At 40.9% G+C, this 24,508-nt stretch overlaps 2 protein-coding genes across 2 annotated transcripts in view; both read right to left on the bottom strand.

Annotated features, from left to right (window-relative positions):
• Positions 1–294: 294 nt before the first annotated feature.
• On the bottom strand, positions 295–10,882 carry LOC139159133 (major histocompatibility complex class I-related gene protein-like). The gene is made up of 4 exons (XM_070736490.1): positions 10,694–10,882; positions 8,910–9,155; positions 4,388–4,663; positions 295–617 (listed from the first exon to the last, which is right to left on the bottom strand). Exons 1-4 carry the CDS (start codon positions 10,779–10,781, stop codon positions 295–297), a joined length of 933 nt encoding a protein of 310 aa, XP_070592591.1. The 5' UTR covers positions 10,782–10,882.
• A 9,744-nt stretch (positions 10,883–20,626) lies between these two features.
• The window catches only part of LOC139159682 (major histocompatibility complex class I-related gene protein-like), a 32,092-nt gene continuing 28,210 nt past the window's right edge, over positions 20,627–24,508 (bottom strand). The window contains exon 8 of the mRNA XM_070737008.1: positions 20,627–20,859. Coding sequence (XP_070593109.1) covers positions 20,746–20,859 — 114 coding nt within the window. The 3' untranslated portion in view covers positions 20,627–20,745. The remainder of the gene's footprint in view (positions 20,860–24,508) is intronic.

Genomic DNA, 24,508 nt, shown 5'->3' with positions numbered 1-24,508 from the left:
GCAATTTTAAGACTTGTGGACTTCAACTCCCAGAATTCTCCAGCCAGTATAGCTGGCTAGAGAATTCTGGGAGTTGAAGTCCGCAAGTCTTAAAGTTGCCAACTTGGGAGACCCCTGTTCTATATTGTCAATCATCTTTATACCTTTGTCCTCAGGTTTCCACTTCCAACTCTCCTGTAGAAAATTGTTTATCCCTCATTGCTAAATGCAGATATATAGTATGCCATATATTTGCTGCTGTCCACGTGAAAACTCAACATGGGATAGCAGAAAGCTTGCTTCTCCCTTCATTTTTCAATATTGGTGAAAAGATATACTTTTATCTTGTCTCTCACCTGGTTCCTCTTTGAAAGCCAATATCAGGGGCTCCTGCAAGCCCTTATGCTCCATGTGACACTGAAAACGATTTCGCTCTTTGGGGTCAATCGCAATGCTGAGCCAAACATAATAGGTCCCATCTGAGTTGGGGGCCACGTTCCCAGGGAGGATCTTGCAGGCTTCTCCGTCCCTCATCCAGGTGACCTGTATCTCCTTGGGGTAAAAGCCAAAGGCCTGGCAGATGAGGACCTCCAGGCTGTCATCAATCACCTTGTGGGTCACCTTCCCCACTGGGGGCTCTGCAGAAACAGCAACAGCAGAGTTCCCAGGAATTCCAGTCAGATGAATAATTGCAGGTTCATCCTCAACCTACTGTTCCCTCTAATCTCCTGAACCCATGGGACCTGGAAAGATGGGGCACTGAAGTTTTTTATATTTATTTGGAATAAAGTTTCTAGTCTGGCCCAAATAATGCTAATGCTTGGTTTGGATTGGCTGAATTTTGATTCAAATTTTATATGTTGTCCCAGATAATAATAATAATAATAATAATAATAATAATAATAATAATAATAATAGTAGTAGTAGTAGTAGTAGTAGTAGTAGTAGTAGTAGTAATTTATTAGATTTGTATGCCGCCCCTCTCTGAGGATTCGGAGTGGCTCACAACAGATGTGAATAAGGAACAGATTCATCTTTTAGTTCTGCCCCAAATGCAGTAAAATCTTTCTACTGTTTTGCTCAGAAAGCATTTGATAATGTGAACTGGAAATTTATTACATTGCAATTAGAGATGATGAAATTTGGTTCCAGATTCACGAAATTAATTAACTCAATATATTCTAATCAGACCGCCAAAATTATAGTAAATAGAGAACAAACTGAGAAATTTGTAATTGAAAAAGGGGTGCAACAGGGATGCCCCACTATCTCCTCTTCTATTTATATTAACTCTAGAAACTTTATTAATAAAAGTAAGAGAGGATAAGGATATTAAAGGATTAAAAATAGGAAAAAACATTATAAAGTGCAGGCCTTTGCCAACAATTTGGTATTCATAATTGAAGAACCACTTGAAACAGCCCCAAAATGAATTAAATTGATTAAAGAATTTGGTAAAGTAGCTGGATTAAAAATTAATAAAAGCAAAACAAAAATTATAACCAAAAACCTCACTAAAAACCAGGTAAAACAATTCGAAGAAATAACAAACATGCAAATGGTTAAAAAAGTAAAATATTTAGGAATTTGGATCATGGCAAAGTGCTCAACATTAAGAGAGGATAATTATACTAAATTACTATTTCAAATTTTAAAAGATCTACATGTTTGGAAAAATTTAGTTATCATTACTAGGGAGAATTTCCTCCATCAAAATGGATATCCTGCCGAGGCAGCTATTTCTATTTCAGGTTATTCCCATTAATCCAGATAAACAATTTTTATCTAACTAATTTTTATCTGACTCAAACTATAACAAATTATATTTGGCAAAGTAAAAAATCAAGAATAAAACAAAATTCATTGCAGGATGTAAAAGAAAGAGAAGGACTTGGATTACCAAATTGGAAATTTTACTATTATGCAATGGGACAGAGGGGCGGCATACAAATCTAATAAAATAAATAAATAAATAAATAAGGAATGGCTTATATTAGAAAATGAAAGAATTTTGACAATAGAAGGGCATGACCTCCTTTTAAAATGGCATGCTTTTATTTGGTATGAAAAATATAAAATACATTCACATTTAAAAAAACACCTGCTCAGAAACTCCCTGATACAAATTTGGCTGGCCATCAAAAAACACCAAAGATAACAGATTGGCCCTTGCCAGTAGAATCAATTTATCATCCAAATTTAATACAATTTGATACTATAATAAAATATAAAGATTTACTGAATGAACAACATTAGAATTAGTGGAAAGCGGTATACTTCTAGACTGGTGGACCTATGTCCAGATACAAGATAAATTTCAAAAGGATAATATCAAAGATATTTCCAAATACATCACCCTTATGTTGGAAATGTAAAAAAGAAATCAGAACATTTTATCATTTATGGTGGAGGCAAGTATGTATTGGAATAGGGTAGTTATTTGGTTAAAAGAAATTACCTGTATAAAATAAGAAATTGAAAAAAAACCCAAGTCAATTCTGTTTGGTATTTTCAATAAGGTTTATAAAAAAGAAACTCAGTACCTCATCATTCAGATTTTGACAGCAGCCAGGATTGTTTACACGCAACAATGGAAAAAATAAAGAGATACTGAATGAGGGAATGATAATTAAATGAATTATGGATTGTGCAGAAATGGATATGCTTACAAGGAAAATGAAAGGAAAAGAGGAATCTGATTATTATAAAAAATGGAATAAATTTTATAATTGGCTAAAAAAAGAAATGATAAATGAAGTAAAATTACATAGGGATACTGTCTAGTAGTTTAATAAGGTTAAGAAACATAGAAACATAGAAGACTGACGGCAGAAAAAGACCTCATGGTCCATCTAGTCTGCCCTTATACTATTTCCTGTATTTTATCTTAGAATGGATATATGTTTATCCCAGGCATGTTTAAATTCAGTTACTGTGGATTTACCAACCACGTCTGCTGGAAGTTTGTTACAAGCATCTACCACTCTTTCAGTGAAATAATATTTCCTCACGTTGCTTTTGATCTTTCCCCTACTAACTTCAGATTGTGTCCCCTTGTTCTTGTGTTCACTTTCCTATTAAAAATACTTCCCTCCTGAACCTTATTTAACCCTTTAACATATTTAAATGTTTCGATCATGTCCCCCCTTTTCCTTCTGTCCTCCAGACTATACAGATTGAGTTCATTAAGTCTTTCCTGATACGTTTTATGCTTAAGACCTTCCACCATTCTTGTAGCAAGCATCCTACTTGCCTTTCCTACTGTCCGACCACACTGCTCACCCATTTTGAGACTGTCAGAAATCACTACCCCTAAATCCTTCTCTTCTGAAGTTTTTGCTAACACAGAATTGCCAATGCAATACTCAGATTGAGGATTCCTTTTCCCCAAGTGCATTATTTTACATTTGGAAACATTAAACTGCAGTTTCCATTGCTTTGACCATTTATCTAGTAAAGCTAAATCATTTACCATATTACAGACCCCTCCAGGAATATCAACCCTATTGCACGCTTTAGAGTCATCGGCAAATAGGCAAACCTTCCCTACCAAACCTTCCCCTATGTCACTCACAAACACATTAAACAGAATAGGACCCAGAACAGACCCTTGTGGTACACCGCTTGTAACCTGTCTCTGCTCAGAATACTCGCCATTAACAATAACTCTCTGATGTCTATGCTTCAGCCAGCTTGAAATCCACTGAACTATCCAGGGATTAAGTCCAATCTTCACTAATTTATCTATCAGCTCTTTATGTGGAACCGTATCAAAGGCTTTGCTGAAGTCCAGATAGGCAATATCCACGGCACCACCTTGATCCAACACCTTTGTGACATAGTCAAAGAAATCAATGAGATTAGTCTGACATGATTTGCCTTCAGTAAAGCCATGCTGATTTGGGTCCAATAAGTTATTGTTTTTTAGGTGCTGATTTATCCTCTTTGAGTAGAGTCTCCATCATTTTAACTACAACTGATGTCAAGCTAACTGGCCTGTAGTTACCAGCTTCTTCTCTACTGCCCTTCTTGTGTATAGGCACAACACTTGCTATTCTCCAATCCTCAGGAACATCTCCTGTTAACAGGGATTGGTTAAACAAATCAGTCAGGGGGGTAGCAATGACGGTTCTTCAAGTAATTTAATTTATAGTATAAATAAATATATGAGTGTGAAAACAGAAGCAGGTGGGGGTGGATATTTGACCTCCGGTTTGTTGTGAACGGGATGCCTTGCCTGCCGGGAGGAAGAGGGTCGCTGGGATAGGGTTGGGATCTCTGGAACTTTGGAGAACCAGAGTATCATGGTTACGACTAGTATTTAGATATCATGTTATATCTAAATACTAAACAAACAAACAAACAAAACATACTGTTGCACAATGGAAATTCTCCTCCCACCCCTTACCTATCATCTCCAGAACTTTCTTTCTATACAATAGGTATGTCTGCAGCCATTCAATGCAGGTCTTCTCCAGAAAGACTTTCATTTTTTCCGACAACTTTGGATGATCCTCCCACTTCTGCTTGAACTTCTGGGCCTGGGGCTGAGCAGTCACCCATGTCAAGTTCTCTTTATTGAAGCTGATGAAGTCCATCCCATCATAGCCATAGTGAAAAAATCCTCCTTTGCTCCCATCTTCCCTGAGCTCACAGCCCCAAGTTACCTGCCAGGTGTGAAGCACTGAAAGTGACCAGAAAGAGGTGGATGAGAAGGACCCAGAACTCCGCTCCCTACGCACAGACTATCTGTGTCCCAGAAACCTCAAGTCATTTTACCTGGTGTGTGGGTCCAATGAACCACACCAGATAGGCAGAAAGGGGGAAAAGCTTTTAATTGTAAATAAAAGATTACCTGGAAGCAAGTTGGAGTAAATTTTATGCAATTTTCAAAAGCATACATTTTCATGAAGCAACTATAGACTAATCATTAAGTGTCAACCATCCAACTCATAGACCCAATAAAGGCAGGCATCTTCAAGAACTTTAAAATCTCCAAGCAAAACTTTACTGGATACATCATTCTAGCACAAAAGAAAGCAAAATCAACTCTATACAGTGGTACCTCAAGATACGAACCCCTCGTCTTACGAACAACTCATGATACGAACCCGGGGTTCAGAAAAATTTTGCCTCTTCTTACGAACTTTTTTCGAGTTATGAACCGGTGTTCGGGAGGCTGCTGGGAAGCCCCACGGCTGTTTTAAAAGGTGACAGCCGGGCGGCGGGGCTTCCCAGCAGCCTCCGAACGCCGGTTCGTAACTCGAAAAAAGTTCGTAAGAAGAGGCAAAATTTTTCTGAACCCCGGGTTCAGTTCGGGAGGTTGCTGGGAAGCCCCCCAGCCCGGCGGGCACCTTTTAAAACAGCCGCGCAGCTTTCCAGGAGCCACCGAACGCCGAACGCGGAAGTTCGGGTTTGGCGTTCGGCTTTGGAAGGCTCCTGGAAAGCCGTGCGGCTGTTTTAAAAGATGCCCGCCGGGTGGGGGTGGGGCTTCCCAGCAACCTCCCAAACCCTGAACATTTGCCGAACTTCCGGGTTCGGGGTTCGGGGGGGTGCTGGGAAGCCCCCCAGCCCGGCTGTCACCTTTTAAAACAGCCGTGCGGCTGTTTTTTTGCGGGGGGTTTTTTGGTTGCACGGATTAATTGACTTTACATTGTTTCCTATGGGAAACAATGTTTCGTCTTATGAACCTTTCATCTTACGAACCTCCCCCTGGAACTAATTAGGTTCGTAAGACGAGGTATGACTGTATTTTCCTGCACGACCCTGCATAAGTTCTGTTCGGGCCTGTGAAGCCTGAAATAAAAGTTTGAGACCCTGTAAAAAAATTTCCCTGCATATCTGAAACTTGAAATTTCATGGCTTTGCATCATTTCAGGGGTTCTCTCTATGAGAATTTTTGGGGGGTGGGGGGCTTCTTTCTTGCTGAAAAAAAATAGTCCCTAGAGGTCTGTTCCCCGGGTCACCCTGACTCGGACTGAAAATTCTTCATTTGAAGTGCTTATGTTTGGTCAATTTGAAATCTTTTTTCACTTGGAAAGAATTCTGAACATTTCTGCACACAATGATATGAAAATTGAACTGAAAAAAAATATGCATATTGGTTTATTTTGATTATAAAAGGCAGACCCCCCTTTATTTGTGAACTTTTTTTTCAATTTATAGATAGTTTAGTTTGCAAAATGCATTCAATTTTACTAACGTTGGTGTGGGTTTGTTAGTTTGAACATTTCTGAACATAAGAAAAATATAAATGAACTGAAAGAAATGGTGCTTATTGGTTTTTTAAAATCAAAAATAAGGCCTCCCCCCCCCCCGCTGCTTGCAACCATTTTCACTTTTCGAAATATTTTAAATATATTAGGCATTCATTTACTCAATTTAACATTGCTGATCATCATAAAAATATTTGTGGGGGGTGGGGGATAATTCTTTTTCTGGGCAAAGAAAAAAATCACGTTGAGTCTGTTTAGGGTCGTATACGACCCGGACCAAAAATATTTTTTTTAGGTACTTGAATTTGGTCTTTTTGAAAACGTTTTTCACTGGGAAGCATGTTTGAACATTTCTGAATGTAATGATATGAAAATTGAACTGAAAAAATTGAGGCTTATATTTTTATTTTGATCAACCCCCCCCCCCATTTTTTCTGAATTTCGTGTCAATTTATATTTTTTTAGGCTACAAATCTCTAAGGAATTTCCCCCCAAAAGTTTTGATATACTAAATTGAACATTCCTGATCATAAGAAAAATAGAAATGAAATGAAAAAAATAATTCTTATTTGTTTATTTTGGCCACAAAAGGGCCACCCCCCCCCTTGGCCTTACTGCTTGCCATTATTTTCACTTTTTATATATATTTGGCTAGAAATATTTGGAATATCCTTTTGAAAAGCAAGCACATGATAGCCAGACAACTACTTTTATGAAAGAAATCCATTTTACTAAAAACAAGTATGTAAGTTTGAAATTAACAGCATAATTTTTATATAAATTGATTGAACATGGGGGGGAGACATTAATGTACAAAATAAACAAATATGCATCAATTTTTCCAGTTCAATTTTCATATCAGTATGTTCAGAAATGTTCAAGCTACCAATCCCACACCAACTTTAGTAAAATAGAAGCATTTTGCAAGCAAAACTATCCATAAATTGAAAAATATTTCACAAAAACGGGGAGGGCGCACACTTTATCAGCAAAATAAGCCAATAAGCATTAATTTTTTTCCTTTCAATTTTCCTTTCAATGTGTGCAGAAATGTTCAAATTTGTTTCCAAGCGAAAAAAGCTTTCAAAAAGACCAAATATAAGTACCTAAAATGAACAATTTGCAGTCTGGGTCAAATAGACCCGGGAACATAACATTAGGGTGTGTTTTCAAACAGAACACCAGGGTTAAAATGAGTTTTATCCCCTCCTCCCATGGAACAGGTCACATGGTTCAATTAGTAATCAGCCTGTGCTTTGATTACAATCAATCTTGGTCGACACCTCCAGATGTATCCTTGGCTCTCATGGTTGAAGATTGTAGCCCATCTGAAGTCAGGTCTCAATTGGTATTTCACCCTTCCCTTCCCCCCAGCAATTATTACAAGTAGCTTACACAGTTTTCAATCTTGACATTAAGACCAAGATGGGAGGTACCTCTTCAATAGTAACAGGGTTCAGTTAAAGGTTACAAGGTATGAAAAGACTTTATGTTAGCAATAACTTTCCTCATCACTAAAACATCCCTAAGCAATTTGGTACCCAGTGTCAATTGACGAACCCAACTGACAAACCTAATCCAGCAAGCACTATTGAGATGAATCGATCTTTTAGTGCAAAACTTTATAGAGTACATTATTTCGGCACACAATGAAAGCAAAACCAGCTCTAGCTAATTCCCAGACAGTTCAATATAATTAAAGTATAGAATCCTCCCTCACTTCTATTAGTGCAGGTCATGTTGTCCAATTGAGTGTCACAATATTGTTGTGAGATGATGTCTTGAGGGTCTGGCCAGCACCTGCTGAAGTGACCTTGGATGTCTTGAGGGTCTGGCCAACATCTGCTGAAGTGACCTTGGATGTCTTGAAGGTCTGGCCAACACCTGCTGAAGTGACCTTGGATGTCTTGAAGGTCTGGCCAACACCTGCTGAAGTGACCTTGGATGTCTTGAAGGTCTGGCCAACACCTGCTGAAGTGACCTTGGATGTCTTGAAGGTCTGGCCAACACCTGCTGAAGTGACCTTGGATGTCTTGAAGGTCTGGCCAACATCTGCTAAAGTGACCTTGGATGTCTTGAAGGTCTGGCCAATACCTGCTGAAGTGACCTTGGATGTCTTGAAGGTCTGGCCAACACCTGCTGAAGTGACCTTGGATGTCTTGAAGGTCTGGCCAACACCTGCTGAAGCGGCTGATTGATGTTCAAAATTTACATTACAATCCCCTCCTTGCCTCCCCCATAATTTGTTGGCAAGCTGAGAAGCAGCAAAAGTAAAAGCAGTATCAACTTGTCCATCAATTTAGTAGTCTGGCATTCCTTAACAGGAAGATAGAAGATCTATTGCTGCCATCCCTGCCTACCAAAACGATTTAATTCCATACCAATAGATACAAGATGTCATGACCACTTCTATATGCTAAATAATACCACATCAATACACAAATAACAAATTATCAATACATGCATAAAGCTTAATGGATTGGGGCTGGCTATCTTATCTTCTTGGCAGCAAAATCTGATTTGTTCTTTATTTTTTTATTCTACAAAGAGCAAAGTCTAATTAGGTAAATTAAACCTTGGGGTGGAGCAAGCCACATAAAGCTTAAGGAAGGAGAAAGAGCCTGATGCAACCTGACCTGAGTGGTGTATTTGTTTAAGGAAAAAAAATACTGTTGGCAGCCATTGGAAGCCAAAGATTGCACTGGCTCTGCTCACCTCCAGCATGATGGTCCCGTTGTGATAACTTCCTCAGGTCAATCCTGAAGACCCACTCAGGGGACAAAAACATCTTCTTTTCTGCCTCCTCCATCCAGGGCACCAGAGGCTCCATCTTCCTGGTGAGTCTGTCAAAGCGAGCAATGGGCTGCTCATCCAGGTAGCTCCTAATGAAGAACTGGGGCAGGTGTTGCCTGGCCTCTGACAGTTGCAGGTAGAAGTAGCACAGGGAGTGCGAGAGAGAGCCTGGAGAAGGTAGGGGGAGAGGGGGAGAATTAGGCGGTCTGCACTGCAGTTCTATCCTCACCAACATTTTAATGTTATCTAGCTACCATCTGGAGGGGAAGAGGGAGGAAAAGGAGGGCAACCTAGCCTTTAAAAAAAATAATCACACTCTATTTTCTCATCAATATGAATGGAAAACACCAACATTTTAAAAGAAGGCTCAGCTGTAGCGTGAAGGAATTCTTTACATCAAGGACCTTTGTGATCTCATTACCAGCAACGGTGCTTTCTTCGCAGATGATGTAAAACTCTTCAACACCACCGATAACACAACTACTCTCCAAAAAGACCTAGACTCTGTTTCTGATTGGTCTACTGCATGGCAACTCCAAATCTCAACCAGCAAATGCTCTGTCCTACACATTGGCAAAAAGAATCAGAACTCCAAATCCAAACTGAATCAACAAATTATTATAGATAACCCCCATTCGGTTAAGGACCTCGGAGTACTAATTACAAAAGACCTAAGTGCCAAAGCCCACTGCAACAACATCGCCAAGAAGGCTTCAAGAGTTGTTAATCTAATCCTACGTAGCTTCTGCTCTGGAAATCTCACACTACTTACCAGAGCATACAAAACTTTTGCCATACCCATCCTAGAATACGGCTCATCTGTTTGGAACCCATATCGCATCTCAGACATTAACACCCTCGAAAATGTCCAGAGATACTTCACCAGAACAGCCCTGCATTCCTCCTCCCATAACAGAATACCATACGAAACTAGACTTACAATCCTGGGCCTAGAAAACTTAGAACTAAGATGCCTTACACATGATCTAAGTATTGCCCACAAGATTATATGCTGCAATGTCTTGCCTGTCAACGACTACTTCAGCTTCAACCACAACAACACAAGAGCACATAACAGATTCAAGCTCAATATTAACCGCTCCAAACTTGACTGTAAAAAATATGACTTTAGTAATAGAGTTGTTGAAGCATGGAACACATTACCGGACTCCGTAATATCATCCCCTAACCCCCAATATTTTACCCTTAGACTGTCCACGGTTGACCTCTCCAGATTCCTAAGAGGTCAGTAAGGGGCGTGCATGTGCACTAGAGTGCCTTCCGACCCCTCTCCTATTCTCTCTCCTATATCTCCTATATCTTCTCTTCTTTCCCTATATCTTTCTTCTATTCTCTCACTGATTATTTTATCCTATTCTCTCTCTTCTATTCTTTCTCTAATTCTCTATTACCTTCATTGTGTATTATTGTGTATTGGACAAAATAAATAAAATAAAAATAAAAATAAAAATAAAATATAATAAAATAAAATAAAATAATAAAATAAAATGAAATGAAATAATAAAATAAAATAAAATAATAAAATAAAATAAAATAAATAAAATAAAATATATATAAAATAAAATAAAATAATAAAGGGGTTTCCTTCTGGGAAAGGAGCTCGGGAAGGAAAGGAGGGGAGAAAGACCCAATCCAGGATGCTGACTCTCTCCCCCACCCTCCGTCCTCCCTCCCAGAAAACTCACCGCAAAAGCCCCCCGGCAGGAAAGTCACCAGCGCCACCCCAAAGGACAGGAGGGGTCCAGGGAGCGGCTGCATCACACACACACACATACGCGAACAGGGAGGGCTTTCCACCTGCGGCCGCAGCTCCCAGTTTTCACGCAGCGACTGAAAGCGTCACCAGAATCCCCAAGAACCAAGTCCGCCTCCCCTCCCCTCTGAGATCAGCTAGTTAGCCATTGGGTGAAAAGTTTGCGAGAGAAAACAGTTCCGCCCTGGCGTTCTTCGGAGTCCGAGCTAGGAAGGGGTGCGTGTGTTCTCTCGAAGAGAGATAAGGAAATGTTTTCTCAGGGAGAGAAAAGCGAGGCTAACCCGCCTCTCTACTGAATAGAGGTACTGAACACCTCCTCCGCAGCCCAGAATACGAGCAAACTCCTCAAGACCTCCAGTGAGGTGCAGATGGGAGGACAGGATAAAGGATGGATAGGGACAGTCCTTGATGGTCCCAGAGAAGATTAACTTGTCTTCTATGTTCTATGTACATTGGGAGCATATGCACCGAGACAAATTCCTGTGTCCAATCACACTTGGCCAATAAAATTAAGTATGTGTGTTCTGGAACGCCTCTAGCATTTCCAACCAAACTTGGTACACAGATGGCTTACTCTCTGGAAAAAAATGTGTAGGGGTAAAACAACCTTAACACCCCTCAGGGTGTGTTTATGTGTGTGTTTCAGCATAACTCTGGAACACCTGAGCTGCTGAAATGAAAAGTAATAGAATAGAATAGAATAGAATAGAATTCTTTATTGGCCAAGTGTGATTGGACACACAAGGAATTTGTCTTTGGTGCATAGGCTCTCAGTGTACATTAAAGAAAAGATATGATAATCCGGGTACAAATTAGCAATCAAGTCATATTAGGAAACAGTCTATATAAATAGTAAGGATACAAGCAACAAAGTTACAGTATTTTTAGAATAGAATAGAATGGAATAGAATAGAATAGAAAATAGAATAGAATAACAGAGTTGGAAGGGACCTTGAAGGTCTTCTAGTCCAACCCCGTGCTTAGGCAGGAAACCCTGCACCACTTCAGACAAATGGTTATCCAAGATCTTAAAAACTTCCAGTGTTGGAGCATTCACAACTTCTGGAGGCAAGCTGTTCAACGGATTAATTGTTCTGTCAGGAAATTTATCCTCAGTTGTTTCTTCTCTCCTTGATTAGTTTCCACCCATTGCTTCTTGTTCTACCCTCAGATGCTTTGGAGAATAGTTTGACTCCCTCTTTTTTGTGGCAACCCCTGAGATAGTGGAACATTGCTATCATGTCTCCCCTAATCCTTTTTTTCATTAATAACCTCCAGTCCCCTAATCAGCTTTGTTGCTCTTCTCTGCACTCTTTCTAGAGTCTCAACATCCTTTTTGCATCGTGGCAACCAAAACTGAATGCAGTATTCCAAGTGTGGACTTACCAAGGCATATAAAGTGGTATTAACACTTCACATGATCTTGATTCTAACTTTCTGTTAATTTATTTTATTATTTATTTATTAATTGGACTTTCATGCAGCCTAGAACAATAGTTGTTAGTGGGACAAGGTGGGTGATGGGAATGATGAGATTAATAGTAGTGCAGCTTTAGTGAATAGTTTGACAGTGGTGAGAGAATTATTTGTTTAGCAGAGATTATGGCATTTGGGAAAAACTGTTCTTGTGTCCAGTTCTGTTCTGGTGTGCAGTGTTCTATAGCAGTGATTTTCAACCTTTTTTGAGCCGCGTTACAAAACCATGGGGCACATTGAGGGAGGGGGGGGGGGGCTAAAAAAAGTTTAGACAAAAAAATTATCTCTCTCTCTCTTCCTCCCTTTCGCTCTATTTCTCTCTCCCCCCCCTCTTTCTCTTCCTTTCTCTTTTTCTCTCTCTCTCCATCCCTTTCTTTCTCTCTTCCTTCCTTCCTCTTTTTTGCTCTTTCTCTCTCCCTCCCTACCTCCCTCTGTCTTTCTCTCCCACCTTCCCTCCCTCTCTTTCTCTCTCTCTTTTTCTTTCTTTCTTTCCCTCTCTTGCTCTCTCTCTTGCTTTCTCTCTCTCTCTCTCGTTCTCTTTCTCTTTCTTGCTTTCTTTCTTTCTCTCTCTTTCTCTCTCTCTCTCTTGTTTTCTTTCTCTCTCTCTCTTGCTTGCTTGCTTTCTCTCTCTCTCTCTTTCTCTCTCTCTCTCTTTCTTTCTCTCTCTCTCTTTCTCTCTCTCTTGCTTTCTCTCTCTCTCTCTCTCTTTCTTTCTTTCTCTCTCTCTCTTGCTTTCTTTCTCTCTCTCTTGTTTTCTTTCTCTCTCTGAGCTTCGCGGCACACCTGACCATGTCTTATGGCAAACTAGTGTGCTGCGGCACACTGGTTGAAAAACACTGTTCTATAGTATCATTTTGAGGGTAGGAGTTGAGGTAGGAGAGTAGGAATTATATCTATAATGTTAAATCACAGTACGTTTGACAGTGGTCATGCGCATTTTGGATTCAGGTTGGGGGTTTGTTTCCCACCTGCACAATATTAGCATAATGCTTATAGGAGCACTCCGGGGGCTCGATCTGGCCTAGAGGTGGAGCTCTTGCCTCATAATCAGGTAGTTGTAAGTTCGATCCTAGGTAGAGGCAGACACAGGGTCTCCCACTTGGGCAGGGCTTTGGACTAGATGACCTGCAAGGTCCCTTCCAACTCTGTTAATCTGTTAAAAACTTCCAGGAAGTTCTTAAATGCAACTGTTCTCAGAAGTTCTGGAGATGAACATCTGTGCTATCTCTCCATCCATTGCCCCCTTTTTCTTGTGGTTCAGGTATTTTTCTTTGTGGTTGCAGGTTCTGAAGTTGGTGCAGCAGCAACAGATGCAAAATTGTGGTGGTGTGCAAAGCTGGGGGAGGGGGAGATGGTGTCCCAGACAAAGCACAAAGCAATGAACACCAGGATGCCCCACCCCCAATCCTACAAAAAATAAATCCACCAAAGAAAGAATTTATCTAGATTTTAATTTCCTGGCACCAGGACCTTTCCATTCTTTGGTTCTCTTTCAATTTTCAAGCGCAGTGGTGGGCCGGGGAGACAGAAACCCTTTGAAGAAGGTGGCAATGTATTTTCATAAACAATCTAGATCAGTGGTTCTCAACCTGGGGGTCAGGACCCCTTTGGGGGTCGAACGGCTGTTTCACAGGAGTCTAAGACAAATTTCCCATGGTGTTAGGAACTAAAGCTTCTATTCTGGAGCCTCGGAACCTGTTTTTACAATCCGACCAATCGGGTATTTACAGTGGGATTGTCCCTATGACCTTCCTGCCAATCGGCTTAAAGCTCTGTTGGGAAAATTGGCGTTAGATTTATGGCTGGGGGTCACCACCACATGAGGAACTGTATTAAGGGGTGGCAGCACTAGAGAGGTTGAGAACCACTGATCTAGATGAAGAAATAAGATTTGCAGATGGCACCAAACAGGCAACCCAACACCCCAGAAAATAGGCTCAGGATTCAGATGGCCTGGACAGACTTGAATACTGGGCCCTATCTTATGAAAATGAAATATAATACAAGGTGGATAGGGGTGAAGGAAGAGTCAGAAGGTAAAAAGCATTTAGACAGAAAGTTTAGAATTTACTTTTATGAATTGATATATTAATTTTTCTTTGTTGAAATGATAGAGACTATATGTACAGAATAATTAGTATATGAGAAAAGTATAATGATTGTAAAGTTAATAATATATGTCGATACAATGATGCAAATAAAGATGTAACTGCTCTTCCTTTCCTTTTTTATTTTTGTAACATAATAAAAACTACTTTTTTTAAAAAAAAGAAGAAAATGAAATACAATATAAAGAAAAGTAAGGTTTCATACTTAAGCAAGAAAAACCAAATGCACAGGTACAGATAAAGTGAAACCTGGCTTAGTAGCAGTAACTGTGAGAGAGATTTTGGAGTCTTAGTGGACAATCACTTAAATATGAGTCAGCCATATGTGGCAGCCACCAAAAAAGCCAATGCAATCCTAGGCTGCATTAACAGAGGGATAGAATCAAGATCACGTGAAGTTCTGTATCACTTTATAAAGCTTTGGAAAGGCCACACTTGGAATACTGCACCCGGTTTTGGCCGCCACATTTACAGTGGCCAAAGCCCACTGCAACAACACAGCCAAGAAGACTTCAAGAGTTGTAAACCTAATCCTATGGAGCTTCTGCTCTGGCAATCTCACACTGCTTACCAGAGCTTACAAAACTTTTGCCAGACCCATCCTCGAATACAGCTCATCTGTTTGGAACCCATATCGCATCTCAGACATTAACACCCTTGAAAATGTCCAAAGATACTTCACCAGAAGAGCCCTTCACTCCTCCACTCGAAATAGAATACCCTATGAGACTAGACTTTCGATCCTGGGCCTAGAAAGTTTAGAACTAAGACGCCTTAAACAAGATCTAAGCATTGCCCACAAGATCATATGCTGCAACGTCCTGCCTGTCAGCGACTACTTCAGCTTCAACCACAATAACACAAGAGCACACAACAGATTTAAACTAAATATTAACCACTCCAAACTTGACTGTAAAAAATATGACTTCAGTAACCGAGTTGTCGAAGCGTGGAACTCCATAGTGGCATCCCCAAACCCTCAACACTTTACCCTTAGATTATCTACGATTGACCTATCCAGATTCCTAAGAGGTCAGTAAGGGGCGAGTACAAGTGCACTAGAGTGCCTTCCATCCCCTGTCTTATTGCTCTACTATATCTCCTATACCTTTCTTCTATTCCTATATCTCTTCTTCTATTCTTTCATTGATATGTTCTATTCCTATATCTTCTTTTCTATTCTTTCTTAGATATATTTTACTATGAATATCTCCTCTATAACCGTCATCATGTATTTTACTATGTGTATATACCCACTAAAACCCTCATTGTGTATTGGACAAAATAAATAAATAAATTACAGAAAATTGGTATATCTAGTGAAAAGAAGGACTAATATAATAGTGTTGCAATATTTCAGAGGCTGCCACAAAGAAGAGGGAATCTAGTTACTCTCCAAAACATCAGAAGGCAAGACAAGAAGCAATGGATTGAAAATAATCAAGGAGAGAAACAATCTAGAACGAAATTTCCTGACAGCATGAACAATTAATCAGTGGAACAACTTGCCTCCAGAAATTGTGGGTGCCTGGACCACCTTTTGTCTAAAATGGTACAAGCCAGTGATGGCGAACCTGTGGCACGAGAGCCAGAGGTGGCAGGCAGAACCATATCTGCTGGCACACGAACTGTTTTTATTTATTTATTTATTATTAGAGTTGAAAGGGACTTTACAGGTCATGAAGTCCAACCCCCTGCCTGAGCAGGAATCCTAAAGCACCCCAGCCAAGTAGCAGTCCAATCTCCTCTTGAAAGTGTCCAGAGTTGGGGAGTTCACAACCTCCGCAGGCAGGTTGTTCCACTGGCTGATCGCTCTGGCTGTCAGGAAGTTCTTCCTTACTTCTAGGTTGAAACTCTCCTTGGTCAGCTTCCAGCCATTGTTCCTTGTCTAGCCCTCTGGTGCTCTGGATAATAGTGGCCCCCTCCTCTCTGTGGCAACCCCTCATATACCTATATACAGCTGTTGTCCCAGCTCAGCTCCAACGTGCATGTGTGTGATGGCCAACTGATTTTTGGCTCACAGAGGCTCTGGGAGGGCATTTTTGGTTTCCAGAGAGCCTGCAGGGGGACGGGGAGCTTCAGGGAAGCCTTTGGAGCCTGGGGAGGGTGAAATATGAGCCTATTGGGCCCACCAGAAGTTGGAAAACAGGCCGTTTCCAGCCTCCAGAGGGCCTGGGGGGGGAGCTGTTTTCACCCTCCCCAGGAATTGAATTATTATTTATTTATTCATTAGATTTCTATGCCGCCCTTCTTGAAGCGACTCAGGGTGGCATATCATATTATAAACTGCCTTCTACCGCACGAATCCCAGCGGCCGAATCTGGAACCGCCTACTATTGCACGAATCCCAGCGGCCGATAAGGTCCCACAGAGTTGGCCTTCTCCGGGTCCTGTTGACCAAACAATGTCGTTTGGCGGGCCCCAGGGGAAGAGCCTTCTCTGTGGCGGCCCCGGCCCTCTGGCATCAACTCCCCCTGGAGATTAGAACAGCCCCCACCCTCCTTGTCTTTCGCAAGTTACTCAAGACCCACCTATATCGCCAGGCATGGGGGAATTAAGACATCTCCCCCAGGCTTTCTTATATTTTATGTTTGGTATGTATGTGTTGTATGGTTTTTAAATTGTTGGGGTTTTTTAATGTAATTTCATTATTAGATTTGTTCCATTGTTATACTGTTTTTATTGTTGTTGTGAGCTGCCCCAAGTCTTCGGAGAGGGGCGGCATACAAATCTAATAAATTGAAATTGAATTGAAATGCAACAATATATAAAAGAAATCTAAATTACTTTAAAAGAATTATATAAAAACCTCATATACAATCATATGCATTCATCCAATTCAATCATTCATAATATCAGTCCGAGACACTCTCATCACTCACAGCAATTATGGGTGTGGGCATGCTCTTTCAGCACCCAAGGAAGAAAAGGTTCGCCATCACTGATATAGGCCCTTAAGAGATTTTCTTCCTGTGGCTCAAAGATACCTATGTTTACAAATATTAAAAAATAGAGGGGAGGGGACGTTCTCAGATTTAAGCTACTATAAGAATACAGTAATCCCTTGTTTTTCGTGGGGGATGAGTTCCACTGTTCGGAAACTCGAGATCGTGCAGAATGCAGCTGCGAGAGCTACCATGGGCTTTCCTAAATATGCCCATGTTACTCCAACATTCCGCAGTCTGCATTGGTTGCCGATCGGTTTCCGGTCACAATTCAAAGTGTTGGTTATGACCTATAAAGCCCTTCATGGCATCGGACCAGAATATCTCCGGGACCGCCTTCTACCGCACAAATCCCAGAGACCAGTTAGGTCCCACAAAGTTGGCCTTCTCCGGGTCCCGTCGACTAAACAATGCCGTTTGGCGGGACCCAGGGGAAGAGCCTTCTCTGTGGCGGCCCCGACCCTATGGAACCAACTCCCCCCAGATATCAGAGTTGCCCCCACCCTCCTTGCCTTTCGTAAGCTCTTAAAAACCCACCTCTGTCGTCAGGCATGGTGGAATTGAAATATTCCCTTCCCCTAGGCTTATAAAATTTATGTATGGTATGACTGTATGTATGACTGATCTCTTAAATTGGGGTTTTTAGATTTTTTAATATTAGATTTGTTTACGTTGTCTTTTTATTGTTGTTAGCTGCCCCGAGTCTGCGGAGAGGGGCGGCATACAAATCTAATAAATAAATAAATAGATAGATAGATAGATAGATAAATAAATACCACCCGTGAAAAACGAATTTCTGTGAAGTAGAGAAAGATATTTTTTAATGTATTTAACAAGTATTTGGACTTTTAAAACCCACCCTTTGCTTTAAACAATCATTCTATAATATTTCTCAGCTGGAACTACATGTGATATCTTACCAGTTTCTTGAATAGAGTACAGTAGTACTGTAGAAGAATTTTATGAATTTTTAATAAATTTAAAATTTTTAATGAATTTAAAGGGTTTAAGCCCCTTTTGAAAACCCGTGAAGTAGTGAATCCACGAAAGATGAACCGCAAAGTAGCGAGGGATTACTGTACTCTGTTCTTTTCTTGTCCACATACAAAAATTCAAATTCAGTGTAAATATTCAAAGGTGCAAATACAGCACAGAATTTTGGTTTTTTTTGTTTTTTGTTTACTTTTGTCCTTTGGTGGCTAACCCTCAATGAGACAGTCAGTGGGAGGAAAGATCACCTGTAACATTGAGCAAATTATGATTCACTGGGGTAACAATCGGACCAATCAGTCCATGCAATACAACTGTAGTCATTGGAAAACAATCTTATGATGATGGTGTCCATTGAGTTGTGTCCGTCTTTTGGCAATTCTGTAGGCCAGGTCTTTCCACGGGTTTCAAATTTGCTTTAAATCTTTGAGTGGTTCTACGCTCCGGCTGGTGTCAGCTTTGATGGTATCCATCCACTGTGTTCTTTAGAAGCCTGGCTTCCTTTTACCGCTAACTCTTCCAAACAGAATTGCTTTCTCCAGTGAACACAGTGCGTTTGAAAACAGCTCTAAAATTTACCTTCTTTTTTTTCCCCAATTTTTTTTATTAATTTTTTCTCCAAATTCAAAATACAACTTCATATACATTTAATACATTTTAACATACATATATCATTATTTAAATACAATAAACTAGATCACATTCTGGGTTAGCTTTATATTCGACTACTGTAATGGTTCGACTACTGTAATGCTCTCTACATGGGGCTACCTTTGAAAAGTGTTTGGAAACTTCAGACCGTGCAGAATGCAGCTGCGAGAGCAATCATGGGCTTTTCTAAGTATGCCCATGTTTCACCAACACTCCGCAGTCTGCATTGGTTGCCGATCAATTTCCAGTCACAATTCAAAGTGTTGGTTATGACCTTTAAAGCCCTTCATGGCATTGGACCAGAATATCTCCGAGACTGCCTTCTGCTGCACAAATCCCAGTGACTGATTAGCTCCCACAGAGTGGGCCTTCTCCAGATCCCGTCAACTAAACAATGTTGGTTGGCGGGCCCCAGGGGAAGAGCCTTCTCTGTGGCGGCCCCGACTCTCTGGAACCAGCTCCTCCCAGAGATTAGAACTGCCCCTACTCTCCTTCCCTTTCGTAAGCTCCTTAAAACCCACCTTTGTCGTCAGGCATGGGGGAACTGAGACATCTCCCCCGGGCATATACAATTTATGCATGGTATGTTTGTATGTATGTTTGTTTAGTAAATGGGTTTTTTAAAAATATTTTAAATTATAATTTAGATTTGTCATGAATTGTTTTATTTTGCTGTGAGCCGCCCCGAGTCTGCGGAGAGGGGCGGCATACAAATCTAAATAATAAATAAAATAAATAAAATAAATATTGTTTCGTTTGTATCCAACTTTCTTCACTTCCCTCCTTCTATCTCAGGCGGCTATTCTGCCTCTACTATCTATTTTCTTACTCCTTCTCCCTCATTCTACTACTACCCTTTGCTTCTCCTTCCCCTTTCTCTCCTTCCTTCCTACTTCCCATCCACCCTCTAAATCCTTCCCTGAGAAATTTAGCTGCCTTTTGATGCACTACATTATCCTAGTGGGGAAAGTTTTTTGTAGTTATCACATCTCCTGAAACCAATTTACAACGAATACCAAGGTACCATTGTAAGCCTTAATTTCACAGTGTCTGCACTTTGCAGGTGTAAAAATAGAAACAGAGTGAAATTGCTCAACAGTAATAACTGTGAGAGGGATCTTGGAGTTCTAGTGGACAACCATTTAAATATGAGCCAGCAGTGTGCAGCAGCTGCCAAAAAAGCCAACACAGTTCTAGGCTGCATTAACAGAAAGATAGAATCAATATCATGTGGTGTTATAAGGCCTTGGTAAGGCCATACTTGGAATACTGCATTCAGTTTTGGTCACCATGATGCAAAAACGATGTTGAGACTCTATAAAAAGTGCAAAGAAGAGCAACAAAGAGGATTAGAGGACTAGCGGCTAAAACATATGAAGAATGGCTGCAGGAACTGGGCATGGCTAGTTTAATGGAAAGAAGAACCAGGCGAGACACGATAGCAGTGTTCCAATATCTCAGGAGTTGCCACAAAGAAGGAGTCAACCTATTCTCCAAAGCACCTGAGGATAGAACAAGAAGCAATGGATAGAAGTTGAACAAGGAGAGAAGCAACTTAGAACTAAGGAGAAAATTCCTGACACTGAGAACAATTAATCAGTGGAACAGCTTGCCTCCAGAAGTTGTGAATGCTCCAACACCGGAAGTTGTTAAGAAGATGTTGGATAACCATCTGACTGAAGTAGTGTAGGGTTTTCTGCCAAAGCAGGGGGCTGGACTGGAAGACCTCCAAGGTCCCTTCCAACTCTGTTGCTATTGTTAAATCTCAGCTTGAAAATAAGCCACAGGGAAGTTTAAGGCAGAATCAGTAAGAATTACAAAAAGGTCCTAGTGGCCCAGCCTTCATTCGCGTTCTTTAGAAGTCCTCCATTATCATCCGTCTTCTGCTTCTGGTCCTGGCCTTGCTGCCTCTGGTCCTGGCCTTGCAACTAGTAGGCAAAAGACAAAAAAACTTTGAGAGTCCTCGGGAGGGAGGTAGACCAACAGGAGGAGACAACAGGAGAAAAATTGAGCCAACCACCTAGAACTGAGGACTATTCTTATCAGAGACATAGCAGTCAGCTAACCACATTTCCCTCCCCTTTTCGGCAAACCTCTGAGCTAGGAAAGTAGTTTCCAAAATAGTGAAAAGAAAAATCTTGCAATCGGTTACTTTACATACTTTTCCCAACATGAAACACACCACACCACACCACACAAGCAAAAGTCTTGTAGCCTGTCAGGTCCCTGCCCCTTTGTTGTATATACTCCTGGTCAGTTGGAGGATGGCGAAGAGTTTGATGACTCTGATACAGATAGTGTTTATGAATTAATGGCAGGTCCTGGGTTACAGGTGTCAGAACAGGTGGGAGGCCAGCCACAGGATGTTGCTATGAGTCCAGACTCAAGTGAAGAAGAGACAGACAATCGATGGTTAAATCCGCATTTCAGAAGGGTCCAAAGGCGCAGGGAACAAGTGTTAGGGAAGAGATATTAAGGGGAGGAACGGGTTAATTACTGAAGTGATTTATTCGTCAGGTCCGGGTGACAGTGGGGAAGAAGGGCGGAGTTTTCAATGTTGTAAATTCATCATGGACATGTACCGGTATGGCTACGAAGTAAGTAAGTTATTCTCTGCTATTTAACAACTGTTCTTAGTGCTTTGAACTACGCTGCATAGACATAAATCTTAAGATAAGGGAGGAGGTCTGGAGGAATGCTTTGGTGTGCTATAATCGTTAAGATAAGAGAGGAAGGAATTTGGCTGCCTGTAATGCATTTTGAATACGGAGGAGAGGAGAAATAAAGAGGGAGTTTTTGTTTATGAAATCCTGCATTCAGTAAGCGTTATTTCCAATTTAACTAAAGTTCTAACCAGAATCCATAACACCCTCCAGCAGCCAAATCAGAGATGGAAGTATGGGAGTCAGAATCAGCATCAAAGCATTCTGAAAGCTCCTAGGGGAAAAAGGGAATGGACCTGGGAGGAAGGGAGGGAGAGACGGGGGGGGGGGAGGTGGAGCCTGGGCCATTCATCAGCCCTCAGATGGAGTCAACAGTCCCCACATCTGGAGGTGGCTGATGAGGAAAAGGAGGAACAGCTGGGTCCAGTGCCTGATGGGTGGATGCACAGAAGGCAGAAAAGAGGAGAGCAATGGAAATCTATGTTTCCAAATGTAAAATAATGCACTTGTGGAAAAGGAATCCTCAATCTGAGTATTGTATCGGCAGTTCTGTGTTAGCAAAAACTTCAGAAGAGAAGGATTATGGGATAGTGATTTCTGACAGACTCAAAATGGGTGAACAATGCAGTCAGGCGGTATGGAAAGCAAGTAGGATGCTTGGCTGCATAGCTAGAGGTATAACAAGCAGGAAGAGGGAGATTATGATCCTGCTGCATAGAGCGCTGGTGAGACCACATTTGGAATACTGTGTTCAGTTCTGGAGACCCCACCTACAAAAAGATATTGACAAAATTGAACGGGTCCAAAGACGGGCTACAAGAATGGTGGAAGGTCTTAAGCATAAAACGTATCAGGAAAGACTTAATGAACTCAATCTGTATAGTCTGGAGGACAGAAGGAAAAGGGGGGACATGATCGAAACATTTAAATATGTTAAAGGGTTAAATAAGGTCCAGGAGGGAAGTGTTTTTAATAGGAAAGTGAACACAAGAACAAGGGGACACAATCTGAAGTTAGTTGGGGGAAAGATCAAAAGCAACATGAGGAAATATTATTTCACTGAAAGAGTAGTAGATCCTTGGAACAAACTTCCAGCAGACGTGGTTGGTAAATCCACAGTAATTGAATTTAAACATGCCTGGGATAAACATATATCTATCCTAAGATAAAATACAGAAAATAGTATAAGGGCAGACTAGATGGACCATGAGGTCTTTTTCTGCCGTCAGACTTCTATGTTTCTATGTGCTGGTCCTCAGGACAGAAGAGCCACCACTAATAGCAAAGGCCCTCTCTAGCTCTGGGGATAAAAGGCAGGGGGCAGAGATGAATAAATGCGGCAGACAACTATTCATCTCCCTGATCGACGGACCTTTTAGCCTGAGGTGAAAGATAAACTTTTTACTGGGGTTGCTGGCACTCCTAATAAAATAACCATTGCTTCAACTACAGAGGAGTTTTTGGGAAGCTGGATCAGAATAAAAACATATATGGCAAGAAATCCCAAACATCCCCCCCCCCAAAAATACCAAAAACAAAATGGCGACGCCACACACAATGCCAGAAACTCAGCTTTTGCACATGGGCAGAAGAGAAGGGGGGAAAAAACTGAGGGGGGAAAAAATTAAAAAATCCCCCCTCCCAGAAGTTAAAAAGAAGATGGTGTCACAATAATGTCATGGAACCAGTTTGGTTAATTCTGGTCTGTGAGGGAATTTTGAATTTTTTAAAAAAAATCCTGATTTTTTTTTCCTTCTGCACATGCGCAGAAGCCGAGTTTCTGGCAATGTGTACACATCGCCATCTTGTTTTCAGATTTTTTTGGGGGGGGGGGGGGGTCTGATTTTTCAGCACAGCGAAGTGAACTAGCAGTGAGGTAAATTAGAACCCACCCCTGCAGTGCAAGGAGCCAGGGTGGCGCAACAGGTAGAGTGCGGTACTGCAGACCACTGAAGCTGACTGTAGATCTGAAGGTCAGCGGTTCAAATCTCATCACCGGCTCCAGGTTGACTCAGCCTTCCATCCTTCTGAGGTGGGTAAAATGAGGACCCGGATTGTGGGGGCAATAGGCTGGCTCTGTTAAAAAGTGCTATTGCTAACATGTTGCAAGCCGCCCTGAGTCTAAGGAGAAGGGCGGCATAAAAATTGAATAAATAAATAAATAAGTTCTGAGGAGCAGTGCAATATGTTGTATTTAGGCTGACAAGGGGTCCCCATAAGGCAATGTAGCTGTGGATGGGGTGATCTGAGAGATCGCAGCCCCTCCCTCCTGGGAATCCAGACTACTGTACATTCCAAGGTAGGAGAATATTAAAACATGATTGTTGTGTATTGCCCAGAATCACTTTCAGTTAAGATGAGCAGCTAAATAAATTTCATTTTCAGACAGACAGACAGACAGACAGACATACTTTACCCTTAGATTATCTACGGTTGACCTATTCAGATTCCTAAGAGGTCAGTAAGGGGCGAGTACAAGTGCACTAGAGTGCCTTCCGTCCCCTGTCCTATTGCTTTCCTATGTCTTCTATACCTTTCTTCTATTCCTCTATCTCTTCTTCTATTCTTTCATTGATATGTTCTATTACTATACCTTCTTTTCTATTATTTCTTAGATATATTTTACTATGAGTATCTCCTCTATAACCTTCATCGTGTATTTTACTATGTGTATATAGATATATACCCACTAAAACCCTCATTGTGTATTGGACTAACTAACTAACTAACTAACTAACTAACTAACTAACTAACTAACTAACTAACTAACTAAATGCATACATACATACATACATACATACATACATACATACATACATACATACATACATACGAATGTACAATATTTTGCTCCAGTACCAGAGATTTTATTTTTTCCCTCCAATGAAAGAGAGATAATCTTATAGCCTTGCAC

Source organism: Erythrolamprus reginae, chromosome 2 (assembly GCF_031021105.1).
Source record: "Erythrolamprus reginae isolate rEryReg1 chromosome 2, rEryReg1.hap1, whole genome shotgun sequence".
Lineage (NCBI taxonomy): Eukaryota > Metazoa > Chordata > Lepidosauria > Squamata > Dipsadidae > Erythrolamprus > Erythrolamprus reginae.
The sequence above is the reverse complement of the archived record's forward strand: the minus strand, read 5'-3'. Positions and strand labels throughout refer to the sequence as shown.